Genomic DNA, 16,059 nt, shown 5'->3' with positions numbered 1-16,059 from the left:
TTGTAGTAAAGCATGAGACTTTGAAAATAATACTGTAGCAAAAAGAAAAAACAGTCAAAATTTTCAATTCTTGGGAAATAATGTAAACACTATTTAAAATGTAGTTTGAAAAAAAAATATTAATTGGATTATACATGTGGGAAAATTATATCGTCCATTGAATTTTGTGAACTCATGTTCCACAATTTCAAAACCAGTTTGTCACAGGTAATTGTAATTAAAAGTGTGAACGGACTATTCTGTTATCAAGAGTTATTATGTATATAAAATTGGCCTTTACATTTCATCAAGATACTTCTCTGCTGAGTGCAATTATGTATGTTTCACTTGAAATAAAAGCAGTGATTGTCTGAAGGAAAATTTTCCAAAGGACTTGGGATCTTCAGTTAAACAATTAACAGAGAAGCTGCCACTTTTAATAGTTACCTCCACTCAGAAATTGTTCTCCAGAGAAGTTTGTTCCATTTGGGTTTCCTGGACTTCAGGTCATTGATTTTTCATGTACTTCTAAACTATCTGTGCCAAAAGTGGAGTAAGTAGTCTAATACCGGACCTACTGACATCTCTCATGGGAACAAAATCACTTGTGTACACATTACTGCTCTTTTTATACAGCCAGGATCACATCAGGGAGTTGCCACAGCGGAACCTTGAAGTTATGTGTTTGATGCCAGAAGGTATCATGTGCCTTCCTCCCAGTATTTTTATTCCTTTCCTTCCTACACCAATGACTATTAATTTGTTAAGTCCAACTTGCAAGTTTTTGTATTTCTGACTGCTTTATCTTCACATCTCTCTGTACTGCAGAATGAGATGAAGCCCTTGCTAGAAATGCGTGCTCCTTTGCATTGAGTAATAAAAATCTGCCTTATAGATGTCTGGAAGTTATAAGATTAATCCCACTGTGGAATTCTGAAACCACTGTGGTTCTGGAAGAAGTTTGTATGTGATGCGAACAATAACAGCTGCTGCTTTTTTTTTTTTTTTTCTTAAGAATTTTCTTGTTGATTAAAGAATACTATACCTGGCACAGTGGGTGTCAAAAGCAGGCTGTCCTGAAATCTCTTGAGACTTAGTAGTATATCTTTGTAGGCCTTCCTGTGTGGTGGTGGGAGGTCAAACAAAAACTCGAGTCAGTTAAGCTAAAACAAAACAGCCAGAAACTAGGTTTTATTAAAATAAAATCTAGACAGTTTTTGGTTATATATTTTTATATATATACACACACACACACACATATATATAACAACATGGAAGTTCAAAGCAATTGCATAAGAAAAAGCAGATACAGAAATGTTTCTGCAATATTCAGCCTGTGTTCTTGGTGTATTTACAACTTCAGCTTATGGAGAAGAAAATTATCTTGTGTTGCAGAAAGCTCTTCTTGCTTCCCCTCAGTCCCAAGGAAATTTGTTCTTCCACCGTTGAGGTCAGGCTATCTGCTTCTTTCCCATTAATCTTTCAGTCTTACTGTGTAAGTCTCAGAACTCCCAGCTGTGTGTGTGTGTGTCCTTTGTCCTGTCTTGTGCTGCTGTCTCTGGGGTGTTCTTTTCCCTTAGGATAAACAGTACTTCCCCAGGGATGGAGTGGTCTCTTTTCCCTCCTCAACAGTCCATCTGGTCTGGAGCATAATATACATTTAAGAAAGAGCAAATCATATGCTCTCATTCACTCAGAGAATCACAGCTTTTTGGTAGGGCTTTTTGTTATTGCTAGGGTTGTTTGGGGTTTTTTTAAGTATGTGTGGACTTTTTAATTTTTTTACGAATTTAACAAGTTGCCAAATGTCCTTTTCTTGACAGTGATGTCTTAAACATTTCTTACCTATGGACAACAACAAATAGATATTGTTGGTTGGTAATACATTGAAAAGCCACGTTTGATTTTCTAAATATCTGTAGTGCCACTGTCTGAAATGTTTTTTTGCCATTGCACAACCCTCAATAGCCTCTAATAATCCTGTGCAGGCTCATTTTTTTGTCTGTACTTAGCTGTCTTGAGCTCATGGATTGATCTGCTTTTTGGCTCTACATGAGCTTTACTCTGGTCTTTGGTATTAGTCTGTGTATCTTCTAAATTTGTATTAATAAGCCATTGTCATGGTCTATCACACTCAAAAGAAATTAGCAGGTGTAAACCTAAAAAAAATGCACTTTCCCAAACAGTAGCCAGCAAAGAAGCAAGGGCTCCATGACTGAAAGTGTGTTAAAATTGTGCTACCTTATAATCATTTCTGTGTGACAACAACTGGGAATTTTTGGGTTCCTGGTTTACTCCAGTGCTTTATAAGAAAAAAAAAAAGAAAAAAAGATTGTGGATACTACTGGAAAACTATTGCATGAATTCATAAAATTTCCCACAGGTCATTTTATATATTTGATGGCTTGTACTGAGCAAAGCTGCCTTTCCCTTAAGTGTTGAATCACTGAGGCCATGTAAGGACTCTTTCATTCCTCTTACATCAAAAATGATGGAAAATAATTGTATTTCATCTGTAAGGCTGATTTTTTAAACTTACCTACTGCCTTTGCTTTGTCATGGTCCCTGTGGTTAATAACACAGGAAATTAAATTTGGACAATGCTTTGTTTCCTTAGAAACAGGAAAAATTACTTAAGTACTCAGAGGGAAGATTATTTTTTTTTTTGATAGGGTATGTATTTTCAGTTATTTAATGCAAATATTTAATAGAAATATATTTCTATAAAGTAAAAGGAAATTGTGCTGATTACTTACATCACAGGTACAGGAAAGGATTTTTTAAGGCCAGTGAAAGAGAACATTTGAACATTTGAAAATTGTTTAAAATTTGGCTGTGGTTGTGCAGCTGGCTTTAAGTATTTAGACATGAAATTTATAGTTTTCTTTTCAACATCCAGCATGCTTGCATCCTGATTGGGAAGAAAAATATATTTAAATTCCCAAGGAAATGCATGGATTTCCTTTTTAAAATTGCCTGCTAACCTCTAAGGCTTTCTATAAATTGGAAAACACTGTTTTAAGAGGAGCAGAGCCCATTGTATTATATCTGGATGATTTATTTCAATATTTACCACTTACAATATTGTCATTAGAAATAGTTCCCTAGTAGGGATACATGGTCTGCTCCTTTCTCACTTGCTAAGTTTATTTACAGATCGTTGCTAACTAGGTTTGTGGTTCCAGTACTAATGAGTGCTGCCAACATCAGTGTCTTGTATTACTTCACTGACTAGCACTTCAAAGTTTGTTAAGAAATATGCTTGTTTTCTCCTCACTGTCTTTTGTCAGCTCCCAGTACTCTCTGCCTTCGTTCTGTGCTTCAATTCCTAGTGATCAAAATTGTGGCTTATTAAGAATTTCATGCAAAAAATTGTAATGTCAGATGAAAGAACTAAGAAAACTTTTTCAAACTTCAAACTTTAACATTGTTGTGGAGAAATATTTAGCAACTTTAAATACTCTCAGTCTGTAAAGCCAGTTCTGAAATTACTGGTTTTGAATTAGGCTGCCTGTTACTTGTAGAATAGCTATTAATGTTTTTACAAATATTTGAGTAGTTTGCTTCCAGTTTTGTATTTCCTCCCAAAAGTCACATTCTTCCTGTGTGTTTGGGCTGTTTCTCACAAAATTCCTGGCTAATCTTAGCAAATAAATGATAGCTACCATTTTTCTTCTCATGACAAGAGTTCCTTATCCTCTTACTTGGCCACTGAAATGTGTTAACCCTAAGAAGAGGATCTCTAGTGTATTAGATAACCTCAGTTTAATATTTAGTAACTCCTTAAAATTCACATTTTGTAGTCTTAACTTGAAATATGACCATTAATCTTTTTTTTAATTTTTTGAGGTTTTTTTACCATTTGAGTATTAGTAGCATGCAGTCATTCCAAGCAAGCAAAACTTTTGCCACCTTCTGGAGTCAGAGGGAGCTCCGTGGCATAGAAAATACTTTATGCTAAATGTAATAATGTTCTGTAGTTAGTTTTAACTAATAAAAATAGAAAGATGACTGCAGTATGTATGCTAAAGATATTTCAAATACTACATTCTGTATAAGCATAGTGAGATGATTGTAGGATGCAAAGTAACAGTGCATTACAATAGTAGCTACTGTAGGAGTCTCTTTGATCTGGAGTCACTGGATAATGTATCTAGCATGGAACTATTTTTTCAGTTTAGTTTCCTTCAGCACATATCAGAGATAAATGCTTTATAGCAAGTGTAAGATTTTTTTCTAGCACTTCTGTTTGTAATTCTGTGTGGTAATGGAACACGTTAAATGGAGAAGACAGCTTTGTTGGCTGGAGGTGGTGTAGATAAGGTGCTTTTGAGGCTACAATTGGAATACCTCTTTAGTTTGTCTTTGATTTAATCTAATCCTCCAATTTAGTAATGTTTTCCATCTTTTAAAGATTCTTTTCCATTGTTGCTTACAGGTCAATAATGACCGACTTGTACTACCTCAGTCAAACAGATGGAGCAGGAGATTGGCGAGAAAAAGAGGCCAAAGATCTAACAGATTTGGTACAGAGGAGAATAACCTACCTACAGGTAAGAGAGTAGGGCTTTTAAATCAAGGAAAACTTTAATAAAAATAAATAAATATGTTTGTATATATATATAAAATTTAGATATAATCTTTTAATAGGATAATTACATTACAGTTTTAAGTAAATGTATATGAATGAATTACATACAAAACAAACTAGAATGTTTGTTTCAAACATTGCTTTATATGTATATGGAATTATAATATTTCAAACAAATCTTTGCTGTTTTAGTTTTTGTTGGTTGCTTTGGTTTGTTTGTGGGTTTTTTGGATCCATGGTTTTCACTGGGCTATACTTACCTGTTTGGATTCTTTGTTTTATTATAAAAAATAAGTCTCTGGTTTCTGTTTTGCTTTCCTTAAATTTTCAGAATGTACACATATATTTGCATAGTGTTAAAAATAAAAATGTCAAAGTCCTTGAAACTTCTGAACAAGCTTCCCATTTTAAATATGAGTATGCAAAATTGAAGTACTTGTGTAGTATATTGTCCAGTCCTAAACTGTTTCAGCAGTTGTGTGAGACTTCTCGTAGAAGCTCCTATTTGTGGGTGTATAAAGCCTTTTTAATGTATGTGCTTGTGTGTGTCAGTAAAATTCATACAAAACTTGGTCTGCAGGTTTTGGGACTTGTATTCTGGTATGAATGCATGTAGCTTTATATAGTAAGCAAAGAAGTACTTGATGTAGTCTGTTCTATTTTTACTTGGTTGGTTTTTCCGTGCACGTGCACATCTCACTACTTTGTCTTGCATCATCATATCTAATGTCTGATCTTTTCTCTATGTAGACAGCTGAATTTATTTCATAGATTTTAATTGTTTCACATTCCACAGTTCAGCTATTGGAACTTTCTCTTCTGTGGCCAAGCTGTGTATTTTCTCCTTGTTAAATAAAAAGACAACACCCTTCTGTGGAACTACCTTGCTGTAAATTTTGCAGGAAGCATCACTTTATTGTCTTGCTTCAACTTCTTGAGAACTGTTCCTCATTTGTTCATTTTTTATGTCACTGTTTGGCAGTGATGAACTGCAGCTCCTTTTCATGCTGATAAATATGGCCTTTACCTTTTTGTCTTCTTCCACTGTATCCATTTGTTGTCTTATCTAGGAATGTGTGCTTCTGGAGAGTGATTGTCTTCCTACTGTATTTTACAGTGCTCAGGGCCTTAGTTCAAGACTAAGACCTCAAAATATGTACAATGAATAACAGAAGTAAAAGGCATTTAGGAGAAGAGAAGCTCAAAAGTAAAGCATTAAATAAATGTTTACATTGTGTAAGCATTTGTAGTGAATTTGGAAAAAAAATATTTACTGAGCAAAGAGCTGGGGAGCCCAATTAGCTCCTTCTAAAATTTATTTAGAGGCATATAGTGTATGTTAAAGGGTTTTCATCTCTTTAGAGGTAATTTATTCTCATTTTAAAAATATTCTACATATTGATGTTTTGTGTGCTTGGTTGGTTGGTTCTCAATGAATGGTAAGACGCTAGCACAGGTTGCCCAGAGAAGCTGTGAAGGCCCCATCCCTTGAAATGTTCAAGGGCAGGTTGGATGAGGCTTTGAGAAATGTGGCCTAGTGGGAGGTGTCCCTGCCCATCCAGGAGCGTTGGAACTAGATGATCTTAAGTCCCTTCCAACCCAAACCATTCTGTAAGCTCAAATACTGCCTTGTCTTAAAATTTGAGTATAGCAATTTGAAAAAAGCACAGTCATAAAAAATCAGCTTTTAACTAGCTTTCTATTCAGGTCACAAAGTAATATTAATATATATGCTTTCTAATTAAGGCTCCAAGTAATGTTAAAACCCAAGTAAGCACGTTATATTAACATTGGTAAGCAGTCATGTTATCAAATTGTTTCTCTAAGTGATTCCTGCTTGATTTCCCTAATATTGTTAATAAACTATTGTATAAAACTTGCATTTGCATGCAAAGAAGTTAGAAAGGCACACCTTATTAATATCACTTCAAATTTATAATCAGTTAAATGCTTTCATATTCAAGAGGACACAGGCATTTGAAGGTATTGAAAGTTTAGATAATGTTACCTTTTGGTATTTTTTAACAATTCTCAGAGATTATTCCTTTCAAAATAGTTACCAAAAAGTTCTTATAACAATTTTTGTTATATGGAAAAAAGTGAGAAGACAGTCTTAATAAAATAGTTTATTGGCCTTTTGACATCTCTAATGAATCTGTTGTTCCTTTTTGCATGCTTTCTTTAAAATCAAGAGTTTTAAAAATGTCTTACTAGAAGCATATTGCAAAATTGTTAGTTTGTTTTAAAATAAATTAATAAAAAGACTTGTATGGCTTGGTTTTTGGTAAATACATTTTGTTAATGGTTTACTTTTGATTCTAATATATCTTTTTACAATCTAGTTAAAGTGTGTTGCACAATGGTATTAAAACTCTTTGGAGATAATTTGTAAAAAAGTATGAATTGTTATTTTTAAGTAGGAGTTGAAACATCTAGACACATCTTTCAAAAATAGAAGTAAAACATGTAAACACAAAATAAAAAAATTTAACTTCTGTAACTGAACATTGTGTCAGCTTCTGACAATTCTCTAAATGACAGAAAGAAGCTTAATATATTTTTTTGATCGGCCTAATATTTCTGTTAAAGTAGCAACATAACAATATACACTATTATCTTTGCTTTCTTGAGCTTAACTCTTTTCTACACAGTATCAGTTAATAACAGAAAATTATTTTACTTGTACCTGCTATCATTGCACAGAATTACATGGTGTAAATATATCTGTAGATTCAGAGAGAAGATATTTTTTCACAGAATTCTTTCTTTGTGGACCTGTACACAATACTAGAAAAACCCTTTTTCCTAAAAGACTGTGGGAGCTGGATATGTTATACCCTCAAAGATACCTCATTAGATTTCCGATAGCAAGAGTAGTGGTCTGAGGAACAAAAATTAGAAATGGAAATTTTGTTTACTGTTTTACATAGCTAGTTAGGTATTGAATCAGCTGTTTTTTCCCTAAAAAGAAAAAAATGCTCAAGTAACACGTGTTTTGGGGTTTGTTGTTTCTTTTTTGTTCCAGATCTGAACTATTCTCCCTGCCTTTATGCAAATGAATACACACATTAAAATTTTTATTTAGTATTTTAAGAATCAGAATATCCAGATTATCTTTTAAGATCACTTGATGATCTCAGTTCTACAGATGGTGATTTTTGGGTTTTGGAAAGACCTTATTTGTTGCAACTTTATAGAAAAAAAAACAAACTAAGTTGGTTTAGTGTGAGAGGAGGAGAACTGATACTGACACTCAAATACCGGGATTTTTACAGCTTAACTGAAAAGTAACTTTTCATCCTAGGGATTTTATTTTAAAAATCCATTTTGGAATGTAGAAGAATGTCTAGACACATGCAAGAATGAATGGATACAGCAAATACTATATTTTACAGAAATAAGTACTTCTGTAAATTATCTTGTTTTGTTGTCCACATATCTAAATGTTTATAATAAAATTATATAAATAAAATTAGTTTGTACTTTTAAAGAGAGCATTCACATCATGTAGGCATTTGCCTGATTTGTTGTTGCTTCTTGAACTGTGGAAGTGTCATATTTTATTGAGAGTGCAGGCAGATTAAAATACTGGCTTTTATCAGTCTGATCAGGTGTGTATTTTATGTTCTGTATGTGGTATGTGGCCAGTTAGTTTGGGAAAAGGTCCACTAATAAAAATTAGTTTTATTCTGTAGACGAGTGGAAAGTTTCTTTTGTTGGGTGGCATGCATGCTCGTTGAAAGACAACTAACAAACTTGGAAAAATGGCAAAGGAAAAAGCAGTCCAACATTGAGGATCATGTTGAAGAAATGTGAACTTTTGAGTCCAAATGTTAGCTTATTCTGACAGGTTTACAAATGAGGAAGTAATTTAAAATCTTGAAAGTATTCTGTTTTACATTAGGATAGTGAAGTATGTTCACTAACTGTTCATGTTCGCTGTGAAGGATTCACATAAAATTTTGATGGAGCTGAAGCTCACTCATCCATTTTAATATGAGATGTATTATCGATGGTTTGTGTGGTTTATGACATTTGTCATTTTTTCAGGAAAAAAAAAAGGTATTCCTTTGTGTGTGTATCTTCTCTTCCGCTTTACTTCTCATCCGTATTTACAGAACCCGAAGGATTGCAGCAAAGCTAAGAAGCTTGTGTGTAACATCAACAAAGGCTGTGGCTATGGCTGCCAGCTGCACCACGTGGTCTATTGCTTCATGATTGCGTATGGCACCCAGCGAACGCTCATTCTGGAGTCTCAGAATTGGCGCTATGCTACTGGCGGCTGGGAGACTGTGTTTAGGCCTGTAAGTGAGACGTGTACTGACAGATCAGGTACCACCACTGGACACTGGTCAGGTAAGACTTAATAACTTAAATAATTTATCCCTGGTTTTTGCAGGTTTATTTATGAATAACTATCTTCATACCTCTTTCTTTACCATTATGCGGACCGTCATAACTATGACTGCTATTATATACATAAGCATCTTTTACATCTTAAGTTTTCATTGTATTGAAAAAAATCCTATTCTTAAGATATCTGTGCTTTGGCAGAGATTTTATGATATAAAATTTTGATATTTCAGATTGAAATTATAATTCTTCAACAGTCTGCCACTGTGTTATATGCCAGACAGGAGTCCAATTTTTACAGGACGAGAATATGAAGTAGAGGATGTTGTTGGTAAGCTTTAAAGCAATAAAGCATTTTTCAAATACAAAGGAAAAGAAAATGGTATGCTATAGTCATTCACACACACACACAAAGTAATGAAACAATTGGAAGGATTTGTAATGTAAACTGAACTGACTTGAAATTCAGGTTGTAAAAACAGTGGCAATGTTAAATACTTCTTTATTTGTAGGTCAATAAGTTGATCCATTCTTATACTAGGCTGAAGAGTTTTGCTTGAATAACTAGATGGGCATTAGAAACCTTTGTCTCAAAGTAAACAACATTCATTTTAATGGAATTCTCACAGTCATCATCTTTAACATTTGCATGGTTTTCTAATTCTTGTGATATTTAAAACATTTTTCAGGTATTTGTCAAAATTGAATAGGTATACAGCACAATTGGAGGTGGCTGGCAATATGGTAACTTTTCTCTCTATTTCTGAAAAACGCTAGGAAGAATTTTTAAAAGTTTCTACAGAGATAAAATTTATGTGAACAATTATTGGGTTTTTAAAACATAGATTTTATTGACTCTTCCTCTTCTGTTAGACACTCTTATTTTTTCTAAGACTAGCTGGTATTACAGTGGGAGTTTATAAATGTTAAAGTAAATGGAAGAAGGGCTCAGCTTAGCAAAAATAATACAACTGCCTGTTCTTCATGAAGTGTAGGTAAATCTAGTGACATGTCTTCATTGATAAAAGGAGATTATTGGAAAAAACAGAAAACATAAACAGTTCAGGATCCCATAACACTGCTGAATTCAGAGGAAGGCAGGGCAGGGTGAATGTTACGGGGAACTTACTTAACAATAAAATGCAGAATCAGTAGTTGTCTTTTCAAAGCAAACATGCATCTCTAGTTCAATAAGCTAATCTTTTGTCTTCTGTGGATGGTAAAGAGCATTTTCAAGTCCTTATTTTAGAAACCACACCAAGAGCAATGCTGATTAAAAGCAAAAACTTTTTATCATGAACATAATCAAACAAGTTCTCTAGAGAGGGAGTGCAGCCCCCATCTCTGAAGGCTTTCAAGATCTGTTTAGCTTAAACATGTCCTGATCTCATGGGTGTGCCTGCTTTGAACAGAAGTTTGAAGTGAATATCCTCCTGAACTGTGAGATCTGCACAAATGTTTTAAATGAGTTCAACCGTGGGAAGTGTTGATTATGACTAATAATAACCTGATATTTTATTCTCATGAACTGGCACTGTCCAGAATGAACTGCTTTAGAAAAGAACCAAAAGTACGTGAAGAACAGGAAAATAAGGGGTAAGCTGTGTCAAAGAGAATTCCTACAAAAGATCAGTTTCTCCTTTTTTGGAGGAACTATTCTTAGAAACGGTTGAAAGTTTTCTAAAAATAAGTAGAAACTGAAAACAAGATTGGAAAAAGCTGAAGTTTTATTCATGTTTGGCAAAGTTAGCAACTGAAACCACCATCTGTGCATGGTTCTGGGCAGACTGCTCTGCATTCCCCCAGAATTCAGTTGCAGGCAGTTATGTGAGCCTTGCATATAACACAATAAGCTGTGAACTGTGTTCTGGAGCACTTAGGCACACATGGCTCAAGAAGACTATGTATTTCTGTGAAAATCTGTTAAAATAGTTCATGATTTGCTGCAATATGGGCTTTTGCTGGTGAAAGTACAAATGATGTTCCCTCCTAGGTCCCTGCATTTTGGTGTTTGTTTTTTAAGAAATGTTTCTAGATCAGAATAAGTAGTTTGAAGGTTGAACATATGAAATACCTTGATGTGATAAAATTTTTTAAACAATTCCAGTTTTGTTGTTTTAGAGCTAGAAGACAATCTGTGAAAGATAGTCTATGGTTAGCCTACTAGCCAGCCACACACACTATAAAATGTGTTAAATTCTAAATGCAATGGCTTGATTTCTGAGGAAGAATGATACTGACAGTTGATCTCTTTTACTAGTCTCAGTGTGGCTTCAGTAGGAATCTGCACTGGAAACCAGTAAATTTGATAGACATTCTATCTTGCTTGAGACTTTTATATGTTTTTAATGTCTTTATAATATTTTTAAAATGTTTATTTCTTTCTCATTTTATTCCCTGTATCTTTACAGGGACAAATAAATAGGAAATTCTTAAATGTAATTAAAAGTAGCTTGTCGGCAAAACCACACCTTCATTATTTTTTTTTTCTACAACTTCTGAAGTCAGCATGGGATTTTATAGATTTTCAAAATAAATGTATGAAGAGGCAGTGACACTTATAAATTTCCATTTGTCATAGACAAAATGTTGCTCCTACATGGTGTAGTTACTGTGCTGTGTATATGGGTCTTTAATAGAAGTTGGTTTTAAATTATGTATCAAAAATGTTCATAGAAGTGAATACTTCTAACAAGGGATCAGTGTAAATTACAGAAATATGCCCAAAATTTGGAAAATTATACCATCTCAAAGGATTATTTTCATGTAATTTGCAGACCTGCATAGATAATAATATAGTAAATTGTGCTTCATGAACAAATTGTTTAAATCTATACTTTTATCATTCTTCTTTTTAACCAGTTTGCCTCTACTTGACACTTTTATTTTAGTTGTAGTAGCAACATACATTTTTGAGGTTTCTGAAGTCTATCTTCAGATAGCCTCAGACAATTTAGATAGTGGTCTCTTCTACAAAGCATTAGGAGGTTTATATGAGCTGAGAATATTTATATATATTTAAAATATTATTGATCCAGTCCTCTCCAAACTGGGCATAAAAAATAAGCTTGTCTGTTTCAGAAGAAATTAACATTCTTTTGAAATCTGGAAAGTGAGGTGAATTTTAGTAAGCAAGATGATATTAGTCTGATAGCAAAACATGAGGAAGGCATATTCTCATCTTTTCGGAGCATAAGGAATCATCTCTTTCCTTGTCACCTCTGGCAGGAATTGTTCTTTGCGTTGGACGTGATATTCCTACAAGTTCGTGTTAATCTTTCTAGCTTCAGTATGTTAAAAGATTAAGAATTCTATCGTAGGTTTCTGCAAATACAGCAGACATTTTTACACTGTGGCATTATTTTTCCTTTTATTTCAGTTTCATACTGTCATTCTAGACCAGTGAACAAATCTTAGTAAGAGATCGTTGTATGCATGTTCTTTTAAATTTTAAAATTATATCTTGCCTGCAATTGTAATTTACTTGTAGTTCACTTTTCCTTGTTATCTGTGACCCAACTGTTCATGAATAATCCAGGTAGGAATTGTTATAAGAAGTATGTATGACTTGCTAGTAATAAGAGCCAAAATATAGAGAAATCGTGAAGATGTATTAGATTTTTTATTAATTTTCTTTAAAATAGTTAGTTATATTGAGCACGAATACTTAATTGCCAGGTCGTAATGTTTGGTGATCATGGAAACATGCTACAACAGGGTAGGTCTCTTACAATATTTTTTTTTGTTTGTTTGCTGGTTTATGGTGTCCTGGTGTTATTCCCCAGAAAGACATTGAAGGAGACCTATAAAATACCTAGAGAAAAAAAATAAAAGAACCATATAATAAATGGGGAAAAAAATCAGATTATGAGAAGGGACAAATTAATACACGGTTAGGAGTCATATATGTATTAAATGATGAGGAATTAAGGTATATGGAAGTGAAGAAGCCATCTACGTATTTTAAATAACAGTGTGTGTTTCTTCTCATAAGGTCTGCAAACCAGTAATATGAAAGAGAACTTGAAAAAGAACCTAAAACAAAGTTTCCTGCAGTTACCTATGAATATTGACTTTACTGCCTCTAGCCATGGTTTGACAAATGAGTGCTTTTTAGGCAGGGATACCCAGAGGGGAAAAAATGGTAGAGCTCTTCATTTGGTGGTAGTGCCAGCTTTTAAGTATTCATTAAACGAGAATCTTAAAATATGAATTAACTAATATGTTTATATGTATAATTTAAGATAGAGGATACTGTGGGTACACAAAATTAATTTTTAATTTCTTAAAGCAACAGGCAACAGTAATCAAAAGAACTAAATGAAAATTACAAACTGAAACCATAAAATGCTTTGCAGATTTGCAATAAAATTTAATTTCATGAACTAGATCTTCCTTGACAGTAGTTTTTCTTTTACCTAAATTATATTAATGTTTAGTGCCTGAAAAAAACATTTAACTTGAATACAATTGTATTAATTATATTTTGCTCCTGTATCTCACTTTTTGTTATAAAATTTTGCAGAAAAATTGAGCCATTTCAGTTCCTAATTCTTAACACCTTTTTTATACACTGACTTTCATTTTTTACATTTACATTCAAGCATATTTACATTGCTCTGACACGTACTGGGGAATGGTGCTTTATCTTGTTTCTTTCAATTGTTTCAGTTTTGTTAATCTTGAAATCAAGCTACTGATACTGTGTAGATTCTTTATTCTGAAGGTGCTTTTAAGATACTCTAGGTGAAGACATTTGTGTACGTAAACATGAAAAAAAATTTAGAAAGTGGTAATGAAAGGACCTTAGAATTTCAATGAGATAGGTCTGAGTTTTCAGAACAATTTAGTAGCCTAAGAGAGCAAAGTGGAAGGTCTAAGTGGAAGATTATTGAATAGTAGCAAGAAGTTGTTTTCATGTTACAGAGCAATGACAAGGCTGTAGCAGCCTGTCTGGTTTTGTTATCTGGCCTACATAATGGGTATTGATGAATATGAAAGGATTTTCAGAACTGCACTAAATTCAAGGCCAGAAAAATCTGCTTTATAGTAAGAGATTAGAGAACATAATTCAATTTTAAAGTTAAGCGAGTTTATAAACCTGATCCTGCTACATTTTTTGGCATTTCTACATGGAGGAAAAAGTTCTACTTTTAGACAGAGCATGTGAGCAGACACTTCAAACTGTAAATAAAGTCTGTTTTTTTCAGAACGATTGACTGACTACTGTAATAATTTGTTCAGGGGGTATGATAGATTCTCCATCAAAAAGTCTTCATTTCATCAAGATTAGATGTGTTCTTGAAAACAGTGGATTGTCTTTCTTTCAATCTTTTAATATTTTGTACATATGGCATGAAAGGTTATTGCGACTTAAGTGAGCCAGTGGAAGCTGTGGTCTGATGTACAGTAAACAGGCTAGGATGAGGAAAGCTGAATAGAGCCATCAGCAACTGAGGAGCTCTGCTTTGGATGAGCACAAGTAGTCTCATTTTAAATGGTCCTTTTCCTGCTATTGCTGAGGAGATTGCAACAGCCGAAAAACAAAAGGAAAAATAAGTTGACACTATTTTTAAAGGTGTATTTACTTTTTAAAGGAAAGTAATTTTTAAAGTGAGTAAATCCAGAAAAAGAAATATGAGGCACAACTTAGATTGCAACAGCCGAAAAACAAAAGGAAAAAAAAGTTGACACTTTTTTTTAAAGGTGTATTTACTTTTTAAACTAAAGTAATTTTTAAAGTGAGTCAATCCAGTAAAAGAAATATGAAGCATAACTAAAGAGCTGGGTGTTGCCTTTGAACACACAGCAATCTTTCTCACTTTCAAATGTCAGATCAGTGTTTAACTTTATGAACAGAACTATTAGTGGAATAAAAGATGCAAAGTCTTAGAGTCAAATGGAAGTCAAACTCATTAACCAGCTGATCTTAGAGTGAAGGAAAACACTTCACATATAAAGAGAGATGAGATGGAGGGGGAGAGAGATTGAGCCTGCTTTACTATACGTAATGTTTTTTGAGGTCACTGCATATCTCCTACCAAGAGCTAGACATGGTTACAAATTCTCAAAAAAAAATACTTTCTAATGGTTAGAAATGGACTTTAAAATTAAGGTGATTTGGAATATTTTAAAATACTCTTCTAATTAGAAGTCTTTGAGCCAAAAGTATTTGAGAGTATGTAATACTCAGAAATAACAACATGATAGAGGTGGATTTGAAATTACAAAGCAGGGGTATATTCCAAAAGCAATTATGTTCTTTCCTGGTAAGAATTCTACATAATAAATAAAAAAATTGTGCCTTTTAATTTATTTTTTTTAATTTGACATATGTTTATGCTAATGTTATAACCAGCAGACCAGATAAAATTACCATATCTGCTTTCAGTTTTACCACTTCTTCAGTTAACAATTAGGCACACAGCACATCTCATCACTGCAAGTCAGTACTTCATGTTGCTTTTTATGAAATTTACATCCTTTGTAAAATGTAAGATGATACTTTCTGGATCTCAGAGAAACTGAACAGCATGCTTTGCTGTAGCTTTGCAAGTAATTCAAAAGACTTTGTGATCCTGTTTGGAACCATCAATAGAGAAGATAATGGTTTTTTCCTGCTGTGAACTGATTCTTATTAGTTTTTATTTATACAGAAAGTAGTTTCTGGAAAAGTTCTTCTATTACTTTTTTTTTTTTTTCTTAAAGAAGATATCTTCAGAATACTGTAAAGAAGTTGTACTTAGAAGGTATCTTGTAACTGAACTCAGTTCCAACATCCTGTTAAGCATTTTCTGTTTTTTTTTCTTTGTCTTTCTTTTAAAAGGGTTTACTTACATAGATTATCTGCCCATTGCAACAAAAATGAAGAGTTGAGGCTTCCTTTAACCCTAAAATAAGTTAAATTGTAGCCTATTATTTGTAGCCCATAATTGTAGTATATTATTTATTTTTTATTATTTTAAAGTTGTTAAAGCTTTTTGCTTGTTATGCAAATGTAGCTGTCTGGATTCAGAAAAAAAATATTTAATCTTAAGAATATCTGTTATTGTCATAGCTACATTTATATAATATAAGTAATTGTCTGAAGATTGGAAATTGTCTCTTAATTATTGTTGCTGTTACAGAAGCTCCTT

General features: G+C 33.2%; 1 protein-coding gene across 2 annotated transcripts in view; it reads left to right on the top strand.

The window, feature by feature from the left end:
* The window catches only part of FUT8 (fucosyltransferase 8 (alpha (1,6) fucosyltransferase)), a 47,439-nt gene that overhangs the window by 7,888 nt on the left and 23,492 nt on the right, over positions 1–16,059 (top strand). For both annotated transcript variants that reach the window (XM_009999510.1, XM_009999509.1), the window contains exons 4-5: positions 4,418–4,532; positions 8,689–8,926. In XM_009999510.1, coding sequence (XP_009997812.1) covers positions 4,418–4,532; positions 8,689–8,926 — 353 coding nt within the window. The remainder of the gene's footprint in view (positions 1–4,417; positions 4,533–8,688; positions 8,927–16,059) is intronic.

This window comes from Chaetura pelagica, unplaced genomic scaffold (genome assembly GCF_000747805.2).
Source record: "Chaetura pelagica isolate M959 unplaced genomic scaffold, ChaPel_1.0 scaffold55, whole genome shotgun sequence".
NCBI classification, from domain to species: Eukaryota; Metazoa; Chordata; class Aves; order Apodiformes; family Apodidae; genus Chaetura; species Chaetura pelagica.
The sequence above is the reverse complement of the archived record's forward strand: the minus strand, read 5'-3'. Positions and strand labels throughout refer to the sequence as shown.